Source organism: Aedes albopictus, chromosome 2 (assembly GCF_035046485.1).
Source record: "Aedes albopictus strain Foshan chromosome 2, AalbF5, whole genome shotgun sequence".
Taxonomy (NCBI): Eukaryota; Metazoa; Arthropoda; class Insecta; order Diptera; family Culicidae; genus Aedes; species Aedes albopictus.
In genome coordinates this window covers 141106197-141120948 of record NC_085137.1, presented here as the reverse complement: position 1 = coordinate 141120948, position 14752 = coordinate 141106197, and the positions used below count along the sequence as shown (strand labels likewise).

The following is a 14752-nucleotide window of genomic DNA, read 5'->3' as shown; positions in this document are numbered from 1 at the left end:
TTATATTTCATTTGTTCATTATAATGTGTATTTCATAGTAGTTTACCTACACAATTTCTTACTCCTAAAACAAGTTAGTGTTCGGCAAATTTCACAGTTTACGTGTTGTGTTCTTTATAGTATATTTATATAACAGCTATGTACAATTAATAGGATTCGCTATTCGCTTCACTCTTCCATGCTACGTCCGTGGCTTCTAGCCTACGTGATTTCTCTCGAATCGCTCTTTGTTAACCTTTTGCTTGTTCTAAATACGTTTCGTCTTTGTTCTCTCATTGGAAAATCTTTGAATAAATAGATGGTTGCTCTGCTAAATGTGTTTTCTTTTCAACTCTGATTGATCCGCGCTGAGTTGCTCAAACGCTCGTCACGTGACGGTCCATAAATCTAGATTGCAGTACACGTTGGATAACCTCGATTAGATAAGAAAAATAAACTTTTCTCTAGTCATTGTAGTCTTACTAAAAAAGGAGAGAATACACTAGTCACAAACAGTGCGGTCCAAATTTTATACACTTTATGGTAGAATATACTTTAAAAGGAAGGAAATCTCAGCGTTCACTATTCCGCCATAACGGCACAAAATGGTCACTTTTTCCCCTCTAACTGATCTCCCCTACGGATTCGCTACTTCGGCTATTACCGCCGCTGTTGGGATTGATCGCAAACGAAAACAACGGAAATGAAGGGAAAAAGGAACCCAACTCCTAGAAGGTCGGTGCCGACAGGATAAACAGGCTGTTTTCCTCCTTCTTGATCCACTTCAGCAGCTTGTTGACCAGGTTGATGACATCGTTCCGGTGGACGGTCGGTTCGAACGCGGCGAACAGTTCGTACGCTTGGGTGACCTGTGAATGAAGAGAATGAAACGTTGTTAATACCTACAATAACCGATTTTGAAGAACCGTGTTTCCATTGATCTTCTATATTCGTTGGTTTTCATTCTCAAAACGGAGTTAAGTATTCCTTAAAATCGAATTCAATTTTGTGTTACTGTGATCTTGTGTTATCTTGCCGGTTTGTCAGGCTCTCCCCCAACTGAATAAATCCAATGATCAGTTCTTAACAGTAACAATTTCGTAACGAAGAAACTCCTTCAGTACAGTCATAGCACAATCATGGGTCACCCACAATAATGGGTCAATTATATTTGAACACTGGGAATGCCGGACAACTCTCCGACGGCAGCAGCATATTGTCACGCTCCGTATCATCCTGGAGCAAATAAATGAACAGAGTCTCTCTGCAAAACGGTGAGTCGATAAGGAGAGCGTCCAACATAGCTCTGGTCCTCACAAGTTCCTACCTCATGCTTCCAAGGGTCAAGCGATGACAAAGCTCGCCAGCTAAGAGTTGTGTGCTTAGCTGGTAGTGCAGCCTGGGCACCAAGGATGGGAAAAAATCATTCATTTATTGCGTATCCCTTACTCACATGCACGCACAATCTGATGCGAGTGTGCTTCTCCTCTAGCCAAGCAAAATCTTTCCACTTCCATTGCCCGTTCTTTCCAATCGCCGAGCACCGAGCGACGCAAGCAACGACGGCCGAATGAATCGCTACCGAATCTGAGTGCCGAAGGCGAATAAACCAAGATCGAACGAATGTTTGCGTTCTGAGTCGGGTGCGAGAGCATTCATGTTGGAACGTTCATTTAGCGTTCAGTGGAAGCATTCAGTACTGGGAATTGAATCAGTGAGTGCGTTTTGATTCAATCAGCTGAATGCCACTCGGTAGTTGAGAGAGCGAAAGTTCTTTCCGTTGTACACCGATGCAAGCTGATTCGTTTCGCACTCTATTTTTTTCTCTCCTGATTCGCTTCGGTGGCGTCGGTTGCGAACCGTTCGTGTTGCGTTCGTTCTTAGTGCGCCGTGCTCTCACTCAGTATTGGGTTGTTGGCGTTCTTTTTGCTATTTTGCATCGCCGGTATTCGGGTGAGCGAATGAGTTTTCCCATGCTTGCTGGGCACTGTTGTCCTTCTGACTTCAGCTAGATTGAGGAGGTGCGGCTCAAACAGCGTCTGTTCTGGCATCCAGCGGCTGAGTAAGAAATGCTACATCACGCCCAGCTAGATTCAAGGTGGTAGCCCCATTAGCGTGATCGTCCCAGTGTTGGTTGGGACGTTAAACAGAACTGGCACGATGGCCCTCCGGCGAGACAGGAGTGTTGGCGTAGGCTTAATAAGCCACCCGTAAAATTCCCATTGCGAATAACATAGGAGAAAATACGACTCGATACAATCGGAAAAGACCCACGCGACGAAATAAGGACTACGATTGGAAACTTGGAACATGGAATTGCAAGTCACTAGGTTTCGCAGGATGTGACAGGATAATCTACGACGAACTACATCCCCGCAACTTCGACATCGTGGCGTTGCAGGAACTTTGTTGGACTGGACAGAAAGTGTGGAAAAGCGGGCATCGAGCGGCTACCTTCTACCAAAGCTGTGGCTCCACCAATGAACTGGGAACAGGATTTATAGTGTTGGGCAAGATGCGACAACGTGTGATCGGGTGGCAGCCGATAAACGCAAGGATGTGCATGTTGAGAGTTAAGGGCCGTTTCTTCAACTACAGTATCATCAACGTCCACTGCCAACACGAAGGGAGACCCGATGACGAGAAAGAAGCGTTCTACGCGCAGTTAGAGCAAACATACGATGGTTGCTCGCCGCGTGACGTGAAAATCGTTGTCGGCGACATGAACGCGCAGGTAGGAAGGGAGGAAATGTACAGACCGGTAATCGGGCGAAACAGCCTGCACGCCGTATCGAATGATAACGGCCAGCGATGCGTAAACTTTGCAGCCTCCCGTGGTATGGTAGTCCGAAGCACCTTCTTCCCCCGCAAAGATATCCACAAAGCCACCTGGAGATCACCCGACCAACAAACAGCAAATCAAATCGACCACGTTCTAATCGACGGTAAATTCTTCTCGGATATAACCAACGTCCGCACATACCGCAGTGCGAATATAGATTCGGATCACTACTTAGTCGCTGTATGCATGCGCGCAAAACTTTCGACAGTTATCACCACGCGTCGAAGTCGAACGCCGCGGCTCAACATCGAGCAGCTGCGTAACGTAGAAGTGGCTCAAGACTACGCGCAGCAGTTAGCAGTGGCCCTACCAACGGAAGAGCAGCTTGGCGCAGCTACACTTGAAGATGGCTGGAGGGACATCCGATCCGCCATAGGTAGTACCTCGGCTACAGCACTAGGCTCCGCGACTCCGAATCACAGAAACGACTGGTACGACGACGAATGTGAACAGTTGAAAAACGAGAAAAATGCAGCATGGGCGAGAGTGCTGCAACGCCGTACGAGAGCGAATGACGTTGAGCACATAGAGGCTGAGGTGCGATGCGAAGAGATAAGAGATCGGATAAGCGTCAAAGCACACTCTGTGGAAACTATATGCAGAACGCATGAACCGTACATAGTAGATGAGTTGCGATGAGTGCGGAGATGCGATGGAGCTGCTTCGACGCATGTGATCGCAAGAGAACGCAAGAGAATGCTTGTCGGGTATGGATTTTATGATTGCGCTCGTTCTGTACGTAAAGCAATGCGGATTTAATGTGTTGGTAATGCTAGTAGGTAACATAAAATGCGTTAATATGTTGTTGTTTTTAAACATAACTCAATGTTTTTTTCACATGACATGCATTTTGATGGACCAGACGTAATAAAAATTTATCATACTGTCTATCGATCACCATGTAAAATAACATATTTCATTGCATATAAAATAGTATTCCATCAAATCGTTTAAGTTTTTTACAGCATAATTTTGTTTTTATAAGTGTATAAGAAAACATTTTATTTTCTTTGTTCGAGATTTGACTCAAGTGATCAATGTTTGATATGGTCGTATGTTCAGTACATGTTATTCATGTGCAAGTTAGAAAGTTTATGGTTTTATGTTATTCAACTTAATTGCTAAAAGGATTCTTATTGAAAAGTTCTGCTTTTTTTGTCAGGCAAATTTTGTCAGGATCCCTTAACGAAAAGAGTGTGACATCAATTTCGATTGATACTCTTTTACCTAATATAAGGACTGTATCGTTCATTATGAGTACACCTGAAAATTGCTGTATCTGAAAATGTTTTATTTGTTTTGTAAATTAAATTAAATGGTATATCATTTTATATTTAATTTTTCGTGGATCTTGCCAGCTCTCGCACCTTCTTTTTGATGTTCTTCATAAGGTTTTGGACAACCGTTCCGTCGATGGTTTTGCTTGGGTTGGCCCAGTTTTTCTTGAATTTGATGACGTCCTCTGCTCCTCTATCCTTTTGCCGTAGTTTCCCTTTCATCAAAGCTAATATGCCTAATTTGCGGGCAATTTGAAGGGTTCATTGCCTTTTCTTAAAATTGGACATTGTTTTCTTCATACCAGTCAAAGGTGTCACGCGCATAGTGGCAGGATGCCAAATCCGATTAAAATAATGTAGGACCTTTGTGCTTTCAGATGAGTAGCAGAATTGGTTTCTGGAGGCATTCTTTCCGGTATGTTTCGACGTGGGACGGTGAAGAAAGGTGATGATTTCATACCACTTTGGCCAAACTAATACATTTTCCCAACTTTTTTGCAAAAAATCGATTTCTCTGAATTCAGAACATCAGTGCCACGCTTCACAGTGAAAAACTGTGCCCCTGGAAGTGCCTTGTTGTCCAATGACATACGTTTCATCATCCATGATTATGCACATGTAATTTTTGCTCAAAACATCGTCGTACAGTTTCCGAGCCCGAGTTTTCACATAATCCGCCAGAATTTGACTGTTTTTGGACATTTCTGGGTAAGTCTTCAGGGAAGTACGCTCCTTGGCGCGCTGAACCATACCAATAGTCGTTCCACACTTTTTTGCGCAATCTATGATGAATACCTCCTTTTTTCTTTTGAAGATTTTGCAAATTTTGCTGTCCAAATTTGACTTGGACGCATCTGGTTTTCTGTCGCGTCCGGGTGAGTCTTCTATCAGTGTGTTATGCATACCGAATCGTTAGACAGCATTTTGGACAAGAAAAACGCTAACACCTCCAACTTTTGCTAATTTTCTTAGCGATAATTATTTTTCATAGCAGTACCTGGTCACAATCGATTTTCGCTTCTCATCCGTAAACACTCGCGTTGCTCCACTTGAGGAAAAACTTTAACTTTTAATGAAGGTTATCTTTTGTTTACAACGCTAGCAACACATAAACACACAGCAGTTGTCAAAATAAGACTTAGGGCCGATTTCTTCACCCTGGCTTAGGCGTTAAGCCAGGTTTAACTATATGGGTAAGCCTGGCTTACGAGTTAAGCCGAGGTGAAGACATTTTTAATACTGGGTCTCAAATGTGTACTCTTAATTAACGATACAGTCCTTATGATGAATATTGTGTACTTATTAGAGACATCTTTTCTCGTAGATATCGCCGAAAATTTTGTAATAAAAAAAACCTATACCCAATAATACTTAATTGCCGAATTTTTGTTTCTTTTTGCCGAGGTCAGCACAATCAAGTAATGTTTTAATGCCGAAAATCAGTATAACAGTCTCATATTAATTTAAATTGAAATCAACACTCAGATAGCCCAGTTCGGAAAGTCAAAACATGTGTATACATCGCTCACGCGGATATTATTACATGTCGTACAGTTACACCAGTTTTTTTTTTTAACTGGTCGGTTTTTGCTATTGCAACAGGATCAAAACTGACTAAGTTATAGCAAATAAAAAACGGCCCGCGCAAAACAAAAAGCGGATGCATTTTATCTTTCCGCTCTAAAAGATGAAACGATCATTTCACTACCCACATCCAAAGAAGCGCTTCAACATACAAGCGACTTCATCGATCAAATCACGCGAGTCGTTGATGCGCACGAAATAGGCGAAAAAGGATGTGAAAACAACATGCGCACCCTCATTAAAAACCTCATGCACTATGGCCTATCAAACATCCCTCTTCTCATCTCATAACTTATCGCATCCGATCGCATCTCACCTTACCCACTATGGTCACAGCCTGAGGCACGTTACAGACAGGCGCGGAACAGGCTGAGCTCAGTCTTCCGGATGAAGAAGCGCCAGCAGGAAGAACGAGATCGCGAAGCGATGGAAAAGCTGTATCGCGCTAAGGACACACGAAAGTTCTACGAGAAGCTGAGCCGCTCGCGCAGAGGCTTTGTGCCACAAGCCGACATGTGCCGAGATAATCACGGGAATATTCTCACGAGCGAGCGTGAGGTGGTCGAAAGGTGGCGGCAGCATTACGATGAGCCCCTCAATGGCGACGCTGCAATTACCGAAGGTGGCGTAGTAACAGATCTAGGAGTATGTGCACGAAAGACTTCCGGCCCCTGACCCCCAAGAGATTGAGGAGGTTGGCCAGTTGAAAAACATCAAAGCCGCTGGAGCAGATCAACTACCAAGCGAGCTTCTAAAATACGGTGGAGAAGCACTGGTGAGAGCACTACACTGGGTCATTACCAAGATTTTGGAGGAGGAAGTATTACCGGAGGAATGGATGGAAGGTAACGTGTGTCCCATCTACAAAAAGGGCGACAAGTTGGATTGCGGGAACTACCGCGCGATCACACTACTGAGCGCTGCCTACAAGATACTCTCTCAAATTTCATGCCGCCGACTATCACCGATTGCAAGAGACTTCATGGGGCAATATCAGGCTGGATTTATGGGCGAACGCGCTACAACGGACCAGATTTTCGCCATCCGCCAGGTGTTGCAGAAATGCCGGGAATACAACGTGCCCACACATCACTTGTTCATCGATTTCAAATCGGCGTATCGAGAACAGCTATGGCAGATTATGCACGAATACGGATTCCCCGATAAACTGATACGGTTTATCAAGGCGACGATGGATCGAGTGATGTGCGTAGTTCGAGTATTAGGGACACTCTCGAGTCCCTTCGAATCTCGCAGAGGGTTACGGCAAGATGATGGTCTTTCGTGCTTGCTGTTCAACATTGCGTTAGAGGGTGTAATAAGGAGTGCGGGGATTAACACGAGTGGAACGATTTTCACGAAGTCCGTTCAGCTGCTTGGTTTCGCTGATGATATTAATATTATTGCTCGTAAATTTGAGACGATGGCGGAAACGTACATCCGACTAAAGAGTGAAGCCAGGCAAATCGGATTAGTAATTAATGTGTCGAAGACAAAGTACAAGGGATCCAGGGAGGAATCTCCGCGCCCACCACCCCGAATTTATATAGACGGCAATGAAATCGAGGCGGTTGAAGAATTAGTGTACTTGGGCTCACTGGTGACCGCCGACAACGACACCAGCAGAGAAATTCAGAGGCACATTGTGGCTGGAAATCGTTCTTACTTTGGACTCCGCAGAACTCTACGATCGAATAAAGTTCGCCATAACACGAAGTTAACCATCTACAAAACTTTTTCGGATTTCGGCTTATGCAGTCTTTGGTTTTAGACTGCATAAGCCGAAATCCGAAATTGTAAATTACTACAAACAGTCGTTACACACAAACCATCTACAAAACGCTGATTAGACCGGTCGTCCTCTATGGGCACGAAACATGGACCCTAAGTGCAGAGGACCAACGCGCCCTTGGAGTTTTCGAACGGAAGGTGTTGCGTACCATCTACGGCGGAGTGCAGATGGAAGACGGGACTTGGAGAAGGCGAATGAACCACGAGCTGCATCAGGTGCTGAGAGAGCCAACCATCGTCCATACCGCGAAAATCGGGAGGCTACGGTGGGCGGGTCACGTCATCAGGATGTCGGATAGCAACCCGACTAAAATGGTTCTCGAGAGCCATCCGACCGGTACGTCTTCTTGTGGAGCGCAGCGAGATAGGTGGGTCGACCAAGTGGAGGACGATCTGCGGACCCTACGCAGAGTGCGGAACTGGAGACAAACAGCCATGGACAGAGTGGAATGGAGACGGCTACTATGTACAGCAGAGGCCACCCCGGCCTAAGCCTGATCGGTAAGGTAAGTACAAGGATGATTTGATGGAAGGAACCATTACCGGGATCTGAATTGCTTGTATCGATGAAGAACAGCCTATATACAAAAGCTGGAACATCCCCCTTCCGAAAAAAATCAAATTCATAAAAGCAAAAATAAGAGATCCAATATAATGCACCAACAGCATGTTTGCCTTCTTTCCCTTGAAGGCTGTTCTTTAATTTTTCTCCAGAGGGAAAATATATTTCACATATTCATATGCCAAACGTCACTTTATGCCAAATGTCCTTTATGCCAAACGTCCTTATGCCAAATGTTCTTATGCCAAACGGTCTTATGCCAAACGTACCAGACCCTTGTGCGCTTACAAATGCACTTCAAAGCTTCTCTGGGAATGCATTTTTTCACTGCTCAGGTTGTGCCAAGGGTTCTCAGTAAACTTATACTGGGTTCCAGGTCACTGTGGCTGAAGGGAATGAAATGGCAGACAAGCTTGCTAAAAGTGGTTCCAATTTACAGTTTGCTGGCCCAGAACCATTCTGCGGTATATCAAACTATGCTGGGCTGAGCAGAGAGTGCTATCAAATTGGATGGATGTCAAAAATTGCAATCAGTCAAAACGATTTATAACACCAAATGCTTATAAAACCAAAAAGCTCTTAGAGCTCAACAAGAGAGCTCTATGTACGTACTGGCCTAGTAACTGGACACTGCCCGACCAGGTATCACTTGAAAAATATTGGCCATATTCAGAGTGATATCTGTGGTTTCTGTAATACGGAACGTGAAACCTCGGAACATCTGCTTTGCAGTTGTGATGTTTTATACACGCGCAGGCAAAGATTTCTAAATAGTGGTTGCTTGCAACCCAGTGAAATCTGGTCTGCAGAACCTGGGAAGATCTTGGGGTTTATTAATTCCATTGCACCTGACTGGGAGACGACGCGTAGTGGCAGAAGCTGATAACGTAACACATGGTAATTAGCTGGCTAGACGCGAAAATCAAAACGGGACATGCCACAAATTGAACGGTCATCTATGTTGCGTAGCTAAAATTAAAGTCTAAATCGATCAGTGATCACTTACCCACGCCAGCAGTATCTCCTTCTCCTTCATCTCGTAGATAAGTTTGACCGGCCGCCCGGAGTTGTGTATCCGATGGTGCAGCTCAAAGTACATACCCTCTAACCGCTTGAACTGCCCAATGCTCGAATAGGGAACGGTCGGCTCGGAGCACAGTAGCTGTGCGTTCGATTTGCTTTTGTAGATAAAATGCCGAATCTCTGGAATACCTATACTTTGCAACCTGACACCTTTGTTGTTCATTGCTTCGTTAATGGCTTCCAAACAGTTGGATCGACGCAGTTTCTGGAAGGAGCAGCGAGAAGTTTTATAATTATGAATTTTTCGTATAGTGTGTGTGCTTGATCAACTTACATCTGTGATCTTACGCTTGGCCTCAGACAGCACGAAGAATACCTCCTTCTCGATCGACAACAGCAGCAAACAGGCCTGGCAATCCTCCGCCAGATAGGACACGTGCGCATGCAGGAACCCACTCGAATCGAACTTGGGCAGACAGATGGGCGTCCAGCTTTCGGCCGACTTGAAACTTTCCGAACATTCGATCAGATTGAATATGAGCCTCAGGTCCGCCGGATGGATAAAGTACTTCTTCATACGAACCAGCGCGATCAGTTTGTTATTCGCGATCAGCACGGCAAACACCAGGTTCTTTATTTTGGAACAGTTGTTCTGAATGGCTCCGATGATGTTGTCCCGGATGCTCGGCTGCAGCGGAAGGATTCTCACGGAGTGGGTCATGAAACTGAACGGGTTGTTGCTGACTAGCTTGTGGTCGCATTTGTCGTTGATCAGCAGGTGATCGATTAGGCGTTCGCTGCCGGCCAACAGTCGACGCAAATCAAAATTCTTTTGCCTTTCGAAGGTCTTCTGCATACTGGTCAGCGTCAACGTCGACAGGATCTGATTGTAGACATCCCTGAATTGAGATAAGGATAATCAGACAGCTTAAACGAAGGTATTCATTGCATAAGTAACATTCACTCAGTAGCGGTCGATGTTTTATTGTGCTTACACAGCTTTTGGGTAGATTATAGCAGTATAAATCTATATTACCATAAAATTATTTATGTTTTCGAGACCCGCCTGTTATTATTAGTTTAGTAGAATAGATATAAAAAAGAATAGCAATTAGAACTCACGTCAGCTGCAGCTGCACCTGTTGTACGCTGTGGCTTGTCCTCGAGATGGCCACCAATATGAGAGGCGATTTTACCAGAAACACAAACTTGACTCCCATTGCGTGGATCGATTTGATCGAATCGTTATTACTCTGCACGAAGCTGACAAGCGCTTGCATCACCCCGAACAGAGTCGCCAGCTTGTGCTCGTTCCCGTGCATAGTGTAGATCGGTTTCCCGGCCGAACTCAAGATGAATACATGCTTCTTCTTCGCCAGAAACTTCGGATCATGCAGATAGTCCTCAGCGTCGGCGGCCTCCTCAGCTGCGCTTCCGTCATCCCCCAGGCTCGTGCAGGAAGCCGACATATCTCGGCTCTTAGCACTGCTAAACGAACTGGATTTGCTCACCGCACCCTCACTTTCCTTATCAGCGACCGTCAATCCATCTTGAATCTTCACAATGTTGCCCCCGGTCATTTCTGCCGCCGTTCCCTCCCCCTCACTCACAGCCTCTTTCACCGTCGTCGTTCCGTTCTGATCCGATCCGTCTTCCGCCAAACTGATGCTGATTTCCTGGGAGAACTCTTCGATCGAGTCCGTGGTGATGAGCATACTTTCCTGGCAACTGCCCGGCTCGCAGCAGCGATCCGATTCTCCACCGATGTCCGCGGATTGCGCTTCGCTCATGATCACCCTCCAAATCTTCGTCGTTCAACCTTGATGCAATGAATTTCAACTACGGCGACGCACTTTCCACCTCTTCGCACACTAATCGAATTAATGGTTGCAAAATCTATTGCTCATCGTTTCGCAATGATGCTTTTATTGGCCTTTAGCGCAATCACAATAAAAACACTCGAGAAAATGAACTGTTTCTCGGCTGGCCTGGCGGTGGCATTAAATTTTTGACTTTTTTTGCTGCTGAAAAATGTAAATAAAGAGCCGAGTCGAAAAGATGTTTGACATTTCGCGACAGGGGGTGATTCGTAAGTTCGAAAACGACACGACACCACAGATGCGATGATGAAGTTCTTGCTTGTGGAATTGTAATTTTCCGATCCACGCAGCACTTCTCTCGCCTGCGACGAAACCATGCCTCCGGGCAGTCTCGTTCCGCCAGCAGGCGCACCGACACTGCGACCATCTCCAGCATCTTGGGCTCCTAGGCCTCCAGCAGCTTGATTGGACATCATCTTCCAGAACTTCTTGAATTTCATGAGGGTGAAAAAATCTTGAAGCTCCAAACAAAGACCGTTTCTATGGAAACTCTTCTGGGCCCATAACCTGATAAAGTAGGTCTTACTCAGGCGAGGTTCGGGCAGCCAATGACAGAGTATATTTCAAATTATCATGACTTACTGCGATCTATACAATTCAATTCAATTCAACGATTACTTAGTTTCTAATAATCTCAATACCGCTAAAGAAGCCAATTGGGTTTTTAAATTTAAAAAAAATCAATGATTTTTTTATTTTTAAACAAAAGAGCACCTTTTTCTGAGCCGCTATGATTTTTTCAGATTTTTAGTACTTTATTTTGGTATCTAAAATCAATTTCAAAGAAATTTTTTGAAATCACCATTTGACAGCTGGGCAACTGCTTGACAGCTCCGCTCAGTACAAAATGCGACGAGGGGTGATTCGACAAATCGCTCCCATACAAATTTCAAATTGATTTTTGAATAGGTTCCCAGGCACCAAAATTGATGAAAATTTGGATTTCGGCTCAATTTGGCATGCAGATTCAGAATATGGAATTATCTCAACACCACTAAAGAAGCCAATTGGGTTTTTTAATTTGGAAAAATGTATTGATTTTTTGCTTTCATATGAAAGAGCATCTTTTTCTGAGCCACTATGATATTTTTCAGATTTTTAGAACTTTATTTTGGTATCTAAAATCAATTTCATAGATTTTTCGAAATCACCTTTTGACAGCTAGGCAACTGCTTGACAGCTCCGTCCAGAACAAAATTCGACGAGGGGTGATTCGACAAATCGCTGCCATACAAACTTCAAATTGATTTTTAAATAGGTTCCCGGGCACCAAAATTTATGAAAATTTGGATTTCGGCTCAGTTTGGCATGCAGATTCAGAATATGGAATTATCTCAACAACGCTAAAGAAGCCAATTGGGTTTTTAAATTAAGAAAAATATATCGATTTTTTTATTTTATACCAAAGAGCTCCTTTTTCTGAGCCACTATGATTTTTTTCAGATTTTTAGAACTTTATTTTGGTACCTAAAATCAATTTCAAAGAGATTTTTTGAAATCACCTTTTGACAGCTGGGTAACTGTTTGACAGCTCCACCCAGTACAAAATGCGGCGAGGGGTGATTCGACAAATCGCTCCCATACAAACTTCAAATTGATTTTTAAATAGGTTCCCGGGCACCAAAATTCATGAAAATTTGGATTTCGGCTCAGTTTCGCATGCAGATTCAGAATATGGAATAATCTCAACACCGCTAAAAAAGCCAATTGGGGGTAGACGGTATAGAAGTAATATCCCGCATAGAAAAATACTATTCATGGCATCGTTCATATTATACGATGTCCATTGGTGAAATGATTACTATACAAATAGTAATAGGTTTATAATAAAATGATTAGGGTTGAAAAACAGCAATTTTTCAGAATTTTTCAAGTATCATTGTACTTATAATAATGATACATTGAATAATACATGAATAATTTTAGTTATTAAAATTTCCCATAAGTGCCGCGACAAAAATAACATTTTGACTGTTTTTTATCATATTTGGACGACATCACGTTAGGCTGCCATATTATCTCACTTGTAAAGCAGCTTTTCGGCATTTTTGGCACAATAAACTGTGTTTGCACTGCGTGTCACAGGGACAATGCGTCACATGAAGCCGGTACCGCATACTACAATAACTCTCCATCTATCAGGCTTGAGTGGATGCACCACCCTTTTCTCGCTCGCAAGCGGATCTTTAAAATAGGAGCCCTCGGCAGTCGCTGCTTCTGGTCATTTTCAGATTGAATACCACTTGCAAACTTACCGGCTAAAAAAACTGGAGGTCCTTGATGTATTCACAGATGTTGCTCTGAGTTCCTGTTTTCCGAGCTGCGAAATTCACTTTTCAACCAAGTTCAGATCATTATTGACTTCGAGTCACCCGCGAGCACTTCTAAGCTTTGGTCCAGTACGTAAGTATCGCAAGAGGAATTGCGTAGGATGATCGGAAACCACGACCAGTTCGAATCCCAAACACACCAAAAAAGATTAAAAAACAACTACAAAAGTAAACAATGATTCTCTGAATGGTAGACCAATTTGACAGAATCCGGCGAAAATCCGCAGGGGTGTTTTATTTTTCATGTCGGTAAAGCAGATATTCGCCCCTTATTTTTATGATTTGCTGTATCATCAAATCAATGATAAACTGATTATAACATGTATAATTCCCGAAAAATTTTGTTCGCGAAAAAAGGCATTTTTGAATGGTAACGATACTTACGACCTATTCGGTCTATCATTGAAACGTCAACAATGATAACATCAATCATCGATTTATAATCCAGTTTATGATAAGGTGAATAATCTGAAAATCATAACCTGTATGACAGACATATGATACCGTTTTATTCGGCATGTGAAAGTGTTGATTGAAATGATGGAGAAATTGTTCATTTCATAATGATTTTTTCAAGTTTTACATAGAAAATGAGTTTTTGAATTTCAAATGCCGTTTTCTCATTCACCACTTTTTACAGATGGGACTGTTATGCGAGTTGGGACCTCAGTTGGGACAGAATTACAATTCAAGGACATTCGAAGCAACAAATCGACTTTCGTTCAAATAATAGCTAGGGCTTATCTCGCTTTTCCATTAAGTCTCGTAAAAATTTGATTACCTCTGGATCTCGCATTAGCGAGCTCTTCTTCTCGTTCAAAATCATCGTAAAAATATCCGGTTTCGACGTAGCCTTGTTACCGGATCCACCCGGACTGGATTTGTCCGCCGAGGGACCGTCGTTCGACAGGTTTGCATCCGGATCCAAATCGACGGAATTGAAGCTACTGTTGGTGGTATCGTTACTGTTGCCACCGCCAAGCGCCCCGGGCGAGAGCATCAGATGTTCCGCGGTGGGCGGTTTGCCGCTGCCGGAACTTCCGCCCGCGAGGTTGAACGATGAACTGGTGGTGGCAGTACTGGCGGTAAGTGCCACTGGTGAGTGCTTTGTCTTTTGCTTTTTAGTCTTTGGTCCTGAAGACGGCCCTGGCACAGGGGGTGGCGCTGCAGCCGACGTTGATGGACCCGCTGAGGAAGGTGGTGGCGGGGGAGTGAGAGGTTCTGCTTTTGTTGAAGTTTTAGCCGTTTCCTGGATGCGTTTTTTCACGTGGAGATTTAACTTTTCCTTGATTTTGTTGTCTCCGCGAGGCATCGAGAGATCGTCCGGTTGCATTATGATGGATTTGCACGACAGTTTTCCGCGATTTTCAATTACATTTTGTTCGAGACGGAGGAGAAACGATAACACGCACTTTTCCCGATTGCGATCACAACAAAACGACGATAAGAGAATAGAGAAGGGTGGTGCCGAACGACTTCGAAAA

The 14752-nt window shown here is 43.9% G+C and overlaps 2 protein-coding genes across 2 annotated transcripts; both read right to left on the bottom strand.

Annotated features, from left to right (window-relative positions):
* LOC115258629 (vacuolar fusion protein MON1 homolog A) lies at positions 1–11095 on the bottom strand. Its single transcript, XM_062850537.1, has 4 exons — positions 10181–11095; positions 9393–9957; positions 9042–9323; positions 1–848 (listed from the first exon to the last, which is right to left on the bottom strand). Exons 1-4 carry the CDS (start codon positions 10846–10848, stop codon positions 708–710), a joined length of 1656 nt encoding a protein of 551 aa, XP_062706521.1. The 5' UTR covers positions 10849–11095; the 3' UTR covers positions 1–707.
* A 2900-nt stretch (positions 11096–13995) lies between these two features.
* On the bottom strand, positions 13996–14724 carry LOC115254020 (uncharacterized). Its single transcript, XM_029859229.2, has one exon. It carries the CDS (start codon positions 14599–14601, stop codon positions 14002–14004), a length of 600 nt encoding a protein of 199 aa, XP_029715089.1. The 5' UTR covers positions 14602–14724; the 3' UTR covers positions 13996–14001.
* Positions 14725–14752: the final 28 nt, after the last annotated feature.